This window comes from Cebus imitator, unplaced genomic scaffold (assembly GCF_001604975.1).
Source record: "Cebus imitator isolate Cc_AM_T3 unplaced genomic scaffold, Cebus_imitator-1.0 Scaffold806, whole genome shotgun sequence".
Taxonomy (NCBI): Eukaryota; Metazoa; Chordata; class Mammalia; order Primates; family Cebidae; genus Cebus; species Cebus imitator.
Window position 1 is genome coordinate 151,545 of NW_016108121.1, and position 10,014 is coordinate 161,558.

The 10,014-nt window shown below is 53.5% G+C and overlaps 1 protein-coding gene across 1 annotated transcript in view; it reads left to right on the forward strand.

Moving 5' to 3' along the window:
- Window positions 1-1,616: 1,616 nt before the first annotated feature.
- ATP10A (ATPase phospholipid transporting 10A (putative)) overlaps window positions 1,617-10,014 on the forward strand; it is a 161,642-nt gene continuing 153,244 nt past the window's right edge. The window contains exon 1 of the mRNA XM_017520159.1: window positions 1,617-2,200. Coding sequence (XP_017375648.1) covers window positions 1,764-2,200 — 437 coding nt within the window. The 5' untranslated portion in view covers window positions 1,617-1,763. The remainder of the gene's footprint in view (window positions 2,201-10,014) is intronic.

A 10,014-nucleotide genomic window follows, 5' to 3' on the forward strand; every position in this document is an offset into this window, starting at 1 on the left:
GGTCTCAAGGGACCGCTACCTGAGGAATCAGCATTTGTAAGCAAAGGGGGACTCTGGAAGCTCCATGGTAAGGAAATAGAATGAGGCGGAAATTACTTGGCAGCAGTGTGAACTGGCTGAAGCTAGGAGTCTGGGAGGCCAGAAACCTGTGGGCTCTGGGGCAAGGGTCCACCAGGATGCCCCTGAAGACAGGAGGCCTCAGGGGTCACTGGGAAACGCAGAGCCATGGGGTGTGAGGACGGGAGACAGGGTGCTGTGGGCCTTCACGTGCTGTTGATGCTCCTTGCGGTTGCTGCTGGTTGACTGAGACCTGACTCCCTTCCTGGATGATGTAGACTTCAGCCACACCTTTCCCTGATCTGCGCCTCTACAGCTCACAAGTGCACCCCTGTGACTGGGGGAAGGGGTTATTTTCTTCATCCCTGTCACCACTCTACCTTCTAACCCTGGATTCTGGGGAACAGTGTGGATGGTGGCAAAGCTGGGTAGAGCTGTGGGAACGTCATAGCTGGACCCGGGTAAGCCAGGGTGCAGGAGGACAGGGCCTCCCCAACCAGGTCCTGGGGAAGAGGTCAGCGATTTGAGTCCACTCAGGGCAGAGACTTGCTAGCAGCACCCCCTGGAAGAGCCCGGGCCACGGCCAGCCCCTCCAGCCACGGGCTTCTGGGCAACAAATAAGTGCTCATCTCTGTACTTCTCAAGAGGGAAGCGAACAGTCACAGCTGTGGGACATCTGTGGGGTCTCACTGCAGATGTGGGGACTGCCATCTCCTTTTTCTACATCAAGCTTATTCTCCCACCCCCTCTCGGATGTCCCGTGATGTGGAGGGGAGTCCTGCGCCTACACTTCGGGGACACCCTCCCTCTCCTCCCACAGCCATCTTCGCCTCCCCCCTTCCCCCACCGCCGCAGCCTGGCCACGACAGCCACCTCAGAGCTACAAGACACAGGGGCGCTTGGTCCGCATGGTTTCTCGGGGAGGGAAACAGAGACTCTAGTTAATACCTGCAAATCACAGCCTGTCTTTGCTAAAGCGAGATATTTCTCCTTTCCATGAAAAAAGAGCAGAAAAAGGAAAAATACTTTATTTCGGAGAGGAAGGAAAGGCAGTGATGATGATCGACGAAATGAAAGAGTCTAGTTCCCCCGGAGAACGGAATCTGAAGGTGGTGGGGGCCTGGCAGTGGGGGCGGGGGAAGGTCCCGGGGCTCCTCGGGAGCAATGGTCCTCCGTAAAGAAGACGTAAAAACGGGAGCCCTGGGTGCCACGGCTCCCCTGGGTGTTGGTTCCCGTTGCTCCCCGGAGTGGGGTCCCGGCCGGGGTCCCCCGAGGCCGTCTCGCCACCCTGGCCTGGCGCGTGGGCTGCTGTCGGGGGGGCGGCGGCGCCTCCTCTTGCGCTCCGCGGTTTCTCTCTCCCTCCTCCCGGAGGCAGCGCGCGTTTGCCCTGTTCTGGGAGCGAACTGATGCTTCTGGGAAACGAAACTAAACCTCTCTAAAGTTTCCGGCTCCGGCCCTTTTCTTTTCCCGCTCCCCGGCAAGTCCGAGTCGGGGTGCGGGGCGGGCCGGGGCTCCGTGCGCTCTGGGACTCGGGCGGCGGGGTGGACTGGCCAGGCGCTCGGGGCGGGGCTGGGCGCTGCTGACCGCGGTCTCCGTGCGCCCCGCAGGCAGCGAGCCCGCCCCGCCGCGCCGGGCCGAGTGATGATCACCTAGGAGGCTGGCGCGGGCGGGCGTGAGCCGAGGAGCCGGCGCGGAGACACGCGGCCATGGAGCGCGAGCCTGCGGGACGGCGGCGGCGGAGACGGAGGCGGCGGGAGGGCGGGAGGCGCACGGTGCGCTCCAACCTGCTGCCGCCCCCGAGCAATGAGGACCCCGCGGCGGGCGCGGCCCAGGGCGAGCGGCAGCGGCGGCGCGGGTGCGCCCAGCACCTGGCGGACAACCGGCTCAAGACCACCAAGTACACGCTGCTGTCCTTCCTGCCCAAGAACCTGTTCGAGCAGTTCCACCGCCTGGCCAACGTGTACTTCGTCTTCATCGCGCTGCTCAACTTCGTGCCGGCGGTGAACGCCTTCCAGCCCGGCCTGGCGCTGGCGCCCGTGCTCTTCATCCTGGCGGTCACGGCCTTCAAGGACCTGTGGGAGGACTACAGCCGCCACCGCTCCGACCACGACATCAACCACCTGGGCTGCCTGGTCTTCAGCAGGTGAGGCGGGCGGCTGGGGGGCGGGGCGGGACGCGGGGCCGGGCGCCCCGGGAACTTGCCGCTGGGCGCGGTGATGGGGGACAGGGCGCCCCAGGAAGTTGGCGTTGGGCGCGGTGATGGGGGCCTGGGTACCCCGGGAACTTGGCGTTGGGCGCGGTGATGGGCGGGGGCTGGGTGCTTGGAGGGCAGCTCCGCTCAGGGTGGAGGCCTGGCTGGGTGGGACCCGCTGCCGACCGAAGCCGCTGCGCCGCAAAGGCCCCTCTGCGCCCCGGGGAGCCCTGGCTGCAGGGACGCGTGGGGATCCCCTGTCACTCCGTGTCGGGGCCAGGGTGATCCCAGGGCTGGAAACCGACGGCTGCTGAGCATCCTCATCCCCAGCCGGCTGCGCCTGAAGTGAAAGGCAGGGACATCCAGCGTGGCCCCGTGTGGCCTAAAGTCCCCGCCTCAGTCCCCGGCCAGGGCCCTTGTCCCAGGAGCAGCCGGCACACGACTGCAAAGCTCAGTCTGATAACAGCTGAGCTCATGACAGCAGCAGAGTGAAACTGCCAGCAAGCCTGGAGGTGCCTGGCACAGCTGAGGTACCAGGGCAGGGGAAAGGACAGCAGTGACCCTCCTCCGCTGTCAGCCGGGAGCCGGGCACCGCCCCGTAGCTGCCTGCCTAACTTTCTTCATCTTAACCCGTTTCCTGGGGGAAAGAGTCTGCGGGGCGTTTGCAAGCCCTGCCATGGGCAGTGCCGGGGGTGACCTTGCGATGGGCCTCTCCTGCGCTTTTTCCCTCCTGGAGTTATAGAACCTCGGACGGGCCTGTCCAGAAGCTGCGGCCTTTTCTTGCTTTATGCTCTCCACCCCAAGAGAGCCCCTTGGTAGGTCCATCTTGGAGCTGTGTCCAGCAGCCTGGGGGACCTCAAGGTCCTGTCCTGGAGAAAGCTGGGTGGTCTTAGCTTTACTCCAAAGCTCAGCCCAGCTTTCCCTCCTGCTTCACCCTGCCTGACCTCTGCTATGGGGACTGAGATGGGCTTCTGAATAGGAGAATAGAATGTTAGCGTTGTCTGGCTTCCATCATGCATGGGAGACCCTAGGAAGCCCTATGCCCTCTTGGTGGCCGATTGATCCCCTAAAAGAGGAGGGTCACCGTTGCATCACTCTCCACTTTGATGAAGCCTTGGATGCTTTCCTTTGTAGTTGAGTACCTTTCACCTCCCAGCAACGCTGCGGTGATTGTGCTTCGTACTTTATGAAACAGTAAACGGGTTCGGAGAGGCTAGGTAAACCTCCCCAGTGTCACACAGCAGCAAGGTTGTGGTACTGGGATTTGGCCCAGGTCTTCTGATGCCACAGCTTTCTGACTACTTCTGTGCTCGTGCTGTTGAAACTTTTGTAAGAGTCACTGAAGGTGCTGGTTAAAATAACAGTTCTCCAAAGTGTCTCACCCAGCAGGTCTGGGATTGAGCCCAGGAATGTGAGTATTAGATGAGCGTGCAGAAGACTCTCCTATGACGGCCCACACTTTGAGAAACACCGCTCTGCCTGCTCCCGAGCGTTGCCTGTTGGCCAGTCAGCAAGGTGGCTGTCAACGAACAGGGCTGTGGGATTTGCCGGCCCTTGTTCCGCAGAAGTCTGAGCAGTGTCAAGAGTGGCACTCCTACCGGTGCCCTCCGTGTCCCCCGAGTGAGGGCTCCAGCACGTCGCCCTGGTGGGGCACGACAGTTTTACACCTCTGCACAGATACCACTTCCTGTTTTTACTGAGCCTGTAACTCCCATATCTTCCTTTTCAGAAATACTTACGCCTCAGAAGAAAAAGTTTATTTTCAGTTGTCAAAGTGCTTTGAACTCATGATGTCATTTGATCCTTAGAGTGACCATCACACTCATCTCGCAGATGAGGAAACTGAGGCTGGGATCTAAAAGCTATTGTCTTGTCTCTGTTACCTTGTAAGGTTTAATGGGGCTTTGAAACCTCAGCTTCCTCTTAGACCACACCCGGCTGTTCCCCTCCCCTTCCACTCTGCCCGTGACTCTGTGTCTTAGCCCTCCCTCAGACCCTGTCTTCTTCCCTACGGAAGAAACTGGCAGCACTTTGCCTTCACTTCCCAGCTGCCTTGAGGACAGTGGGCCCACTGCCCGACTTCTGTTCATTGTTCCTGGGAAAGGCAGGTCAAATTCCTCCAGTCCCAGAAAGGCTGGAAGAGGTGGCGCCAGGCCCTGGGGGTAGAAGAAGGAGGCTGGCTTCACCCACAGTTGACTGTAGGGACAGATGGCATCATAGGGCGTGTCCACCAGGTGAATTCCTGGGTGGGGCTCCAAGCTCCGGGATGCAGGCTTCATGTCAGGAGAGGCCTCCCAGTGAAGGGCAAGAGTCTAGGACTGTGGTTCGAGGACCAGGAAAATGTTGCCAGGCAAGGTGGGGCGGAGGGCGAGTGCTGCAGTGGGAGGTTGGGGCGGGAGGTTGACAGGGTCTTGGCGCAGAGATGGAGAATAGGTTCTAGGGTACACTGGGGTGAAGCATGGACGTGAAGCCCAGGCTGTCTGGACCTGGCACCCAGACGGCACAGAGGTGCCCAGGAAATGGCTTCCGTGTCAGGCCGAGGTCTGTGCCGTGCCTTAGGTTGACTGCAGGGAAGATCAGAAGCAGTACTGTGAACTGCCCACGTCTGTTTTGCGGGGCGCCTCCTCCAAGTGTTGCTGCTCTGGCGGCTGTGCATGGGGGTGTCGGTGCAGGCAAGCCACGCGTCGTTCACGCAGAGCCCCGGCAGACTTTAGCTGGAAGTCTCTTTTCCTGGACGTTCCCTTCACGTGAATGTGCAGCCCGTGGTGTGCCATCGTTGATGTTATTATGTTCTGTTTCTCAGTGACACGGTCCTTTGGCCCCTTTCTGTGAGAATCCCGTGTGGAGCCTGTTGGAAATGCAGCTTTCTAGGCGAGGGTGTTTGAGAAGCAATCCTCCATGTCCTCCTCCTCAACCCACTTTCTCCTCGTGGATCTCACACGCTGTTTAGGAAAACCCTCTTGAGCCACACTCAGCAGGTTGGGGCAGCACTGGGTGATTCTGGGGTGTTAGGTCCTGCCTGTGGTGCCTGTTGGGGGGAGGGCCCAGCCACCCCTCGTCACTAGGCTGTGGTCCAGTGGGAGGAGAGGGTGTGGGAAGCCCCTCTGATCATGTGGACCTCGGTGCTAGCTAAGGCCTTTTAGAAAAGCCATTTTCCCACAGGCCTGGATGGGAAGAAAGGGGCTGCCTGTGCTTGAGACTGCCTCTCAGTGAACCTGATGGGAGTCTAGGGCGATGTGGCCTCTGGCTTTCGTGTGTGGCTTGGACTTCCCTTTAGCTGACGTTGGTCTCCAACACTGAGTGTCCAGCTGGAATAGGGTGGGCATCGCTGGGAGCCGAGGACTGAGGGGGCAGGGCTGGAGGAGGAGAAAGGAAGGGGCATGGGGACTCAGTCCAGGCTGGGAGGGCGGCGGGCGCTTCTGCAGGCAGGAAGCAGAGATCCTCTATCAGAGGAAGATGTTGTGCCTTGCAGAAATCACTCTGAACCACCGCTTCCACAGCAGCGGGGAGCTTTAAATCTGCAGCCCTGGCGCCCTGCTCCTGGAGATGGAGTGCCCCTTGCAACGGTGCTGCTGCCGGAGGACCTGGGCCAACAACCCCATCTCTCCCTCAGAGCCCGCCTGGGCTATTGTACCATTTTCTTGATTTTCTACCTTTTGCTTCTTTGTCCTTTGTGAGGACCCAAATGTAGTCTCACCGACACCTTTCAGCATCTGTCTCCAGGATGATGCAACCAGCAGGGATGCAGCAGGAAATAACCCGAGGTGACTTTTCCCTGAATCTTCTGGGCTCTGCGCTTGTTTGAGGGCGGGGTCTCAGTGTCTTTCCGTCATCTTTTGGGAAAACAGGTAGTCAGGAGGTGCTCTCTGCTTGTTTTGGAATTGTCCTACTTTTGGTCTCTTCCCCTTGCTTTGATTTCCGCTGCATTTTCCCAGCCCACCAGGGTTATTTATCCAAGCCATGTCCTCTGCACTTCGGGCTTTGTTGTTTCAGAAGAGCTGAGCAGTTGAGAAGGTGATGTTCTCACTCAGCAAAGTCCTCCTTGTGTTTTCCTTCCTGCCAGCCTCTGTTGCCCCCGTCTCCCCTCTCCTGCTCCTCCTCTGTGCCTCTTGGCCTTCCTTTCCCAGCCAGCCTTGTCTCTTCCTCTGCAGTGCCCTTGGCTCTTGGGTCACATTCTCTCCTTCCCTCCCTCTTAATGCAGCAAGAGGCCAGCAGTCAATACACCCTCCCCTGGGAAGCACAACATCTCTGTCACTTGGGTAAAAGGTTTGCAAAAGCAGAGCCACCAGGACATGACCCAGGAGTTAGGAACACGCAGGGACCATGGCACTTCTTCCTCAGCAGACTGGCATCCCTGCAGGCGGGTCAGAGCACCGGACACTGGCAGAATATTATTTCCACATCGCCATTCACATGTTTGTTGGAAATAATTTTTCAGCACCTGTTACATGTAATATATTACTGGGCTCGTGAGGTCAAGTTGCAGTGGAAAAAGAACGTTTCTTTGCCCAAAACCTTGATGTCATCTGAAGGCAGGCTTGTTCACGAGGTAGTTCTTTTTTGCTTGTTAATAGGAGCCAAACATCCTATATGCACGATTCTATTTTATCCTCATTTCCACATCCTCATTCTACAGACAAGGAAAGTGAGGCTTCAAGGCTCAATAGCTTAAGGTCATGCCGTTAGGGGATGGCAGTTCCGTGATTTGAGCCCAGATCCACCCTGCTCTGACCCCGTGTTCAGTTATTACCTTACTTACTATTCCCACCCCAAGAGCAACAGGCCTCATTAAAGAAAAGTATTCTAGAAAGTTTCACATACATAGCAATGCGCACATGTAGCAAACCTCCGTGTGCCATCATCCCGTGGCAACAATTAGCAACTCATGGCTAAGGTTATTTTATCTGTGATCCCCCCTCCAACCCACCCCCCATCATGCTGGTGCAAATTCCAGACATCATGATGTTTCACCTGTAAATAAATCAGTATTTGTCTGTAGAAAAGCATGACTCTTCTTAACACTGATCTACAAATACCATTATCGTACCTAAAAAATTCATTATTATTTTTTAAGACACAGTCTTGCTCTGTCGTCCAGGCTGGCGTACAGGGGCGTGATCACGGCTCACTGCCTCACTGCAGCCTCCACCCCTTGGCCTCAAGCCATCCTCCTGCCTCCGCCTCCTGAGCAGCTGGGATCACAGGTGCACATCACCACACCTGGCTAATTTTTCTTAAAAGTTTTCATAAGGATAAGGTCTCACTGCATGGTCCAGGCTGATCTCCAGTGGGCTCCAGTGGCCTTCCTACTTTGGCCTCCTAAAGTGCTGGGATTACAAGCCTAAAATTGTTAAATACTCAGTCCATGTTGAGATTTCTACGTGTCTCATAAATGGGATGTTTGCATTTCAATGTGTACCTTTAAATCAATTCTAAATAAGGCCTTCTCATTGCAGGTGGCTGATAAATCTTACACATCTCCTTTAATCTACATATTTCCCCCTAGAAAACTCTATTCTCTTTTTTTCCCTTGTGATTTATTTTGAAGAAATTGGGTTATTTTTCCTGTGCTGTTTTCCAGGGCCTGAATACTGGGGATTAGTTCTGTGTGGTTTTGGGTACCATGTTTTTTTCTGTTGTAATTGGTGTGAATTGGTAGGCCGGTCTAGACGCTTGCTTGGCTTTCCTCAGCCTGAGGTTGGAACTTCTGCTGTTGGTTTGGTCTCCACATTGCTAGGTGGGGTTCTGCCCTTCCATTAGGAGACGTGTGTGCTCAGTTGTCTCTTTGTGATGCTGACAGTCATTGATGATCATTGCCTGTATCCATTGATTGGTTAGAGGTTGCAAAACGGTGGTGTCCTAATTTATGACAGGAAATACTGTTATAAAGAGACACACTTCCCCTCATCTACTACCTGGTTTCCCAGGGGTCCAGCCCATATAGTAAAGGAGAAATAAGTGCTTGATGTTTTAGCCCATTCTCAGGCTGCTAGGAAGAAATACCCGTTACCGGGTGATTTATAAAGAAAAGAGGTTTAATTGACTCACAGTTCTGCGTGGCTGGGAAGGCCTCAGGAAACTCACAATCATGACAGAAGGCACCTCTTCACCGGGCGGCAGGAGAGGGAATGAGTGCTAGCAGGGGAAATGCCAGATGCTTATAAAGCCTTCAGCTCTCATGAGACTCACTGATTATCTAGAGAACAGCGTGGAGGAAACTGCCCCCCATGATTCCTGCCCTTAACACGTGGGATTATGATAATTCAAGATGAGACTTGGGTGGGGACAGAGAGCCAAACCATATCACTAGCCAATTAACTTTCTAAAATCCTTGAACTTTTTACTTTAAAATCATTTTACGCTTAACAGAAAAGTTGCAAAAATAGTACAGATTATACCCCAGACCTGCCTTCTTTTAATTTGAACACAAACTGCACTATAATTTTCAAAACCGAGAAAATAACATTAGTACAAAACTATTCACTAATTCACATTCTTTATTTAGATCTAAACAGTTTTCCATGAGTGCATTACGGAGTTTTGGTCATCAGTTTGCATGTTGGTCTTTTGTCCTGCCATCTGGCTAATGCACTTATTAGATATCTAATAATTGTTTTGTGGTTTCCTTAGTCTTTTTCATATAGAATCATTCATCAGTAAGCAGAGATAGTTTTACTTGATCCCTTTCAACCTGATACCTTACATTTCTTTTTCTTGCCTGATTGTCCTGGCTGGAAGCTCCAGTACAGTGTTGAATAGAAATGGCAAAAACGGATATCTTTCTCTTGTTTCTGATCTTAGGGGGAAAACATTGTCTTTTACCATTAAGTATGATGCTAGCTGTGTGTGTGTGTGTGTGTGTGTGTGTGTGTGTGTGTGTGTGTGTGTATTTTAACCAATGCTGAAATTTCAAGCTGTCGGGTTTTATAGATGCTCTTTATCAGGTTGAGAAAGTTCCGTTTTGTTCCTACTTTGTTGAGTGTTTTTTTAATCAAGAAAGGATGTTGGATTTTGTCAAAGTATTTTCCTATGTCTATTGAAATGACCATGTGGCTTTTGGGCATAGTTCAATCAGTATGACGTATATTCATTGATTGATTTTCACATGTTAAACCAATCTTGCAGGCCTGGGATAAAACTTACTTGGTCATAGTGTACAATCTGTTGTTATATTTTGCTAGATTCCGTTTACTAGAATGTGTTGGGGGATTTTTGCATTTGAATCATGTGGGATATTCGGGATGATATTCGGGATGGGGTGTGGTGTATGTGTCTTTGTCTGGTTTTGATATGGAAAAGTACTGCACTGGTCTCATAGCATGAGCTGGGGAGTGTTTCTGCTATTTTTTTTTTTTTTTTGGAGATGGAGTTTCCCTCTTGTTGCCCAGGCTGGAGTGCAATGGCATGATCTCAGCTCACTGCAACCTCTGCCTCTTGGGTTCAAGTGATTCTCCTGCCTCACCCTCCCACGTAGCCAGGATTATAGGCACGTGCCACAACGCCTGGCTAATTTTTGTATTTTTTTTAGTAGAGGTGGGGTTTCACCATATTGGTCAGGCTGGCCGTGAGCTCCTGACCTGAGGTGATTCACCCTCCTTGACCTCCCAAAGTTCTGGGATTACAAGCATGAGCCACTGCGCTGGCCTATTTTCCTTTTTGGAAGATTTGGTATTAATTTTTCATTAAATGCTTGGAGGAATTCAACATTGAAGAGAACTTCAGTCTGAGTCTGGGCTTTTCTTTATTCTCCTTTTTTTTTTTTTTTT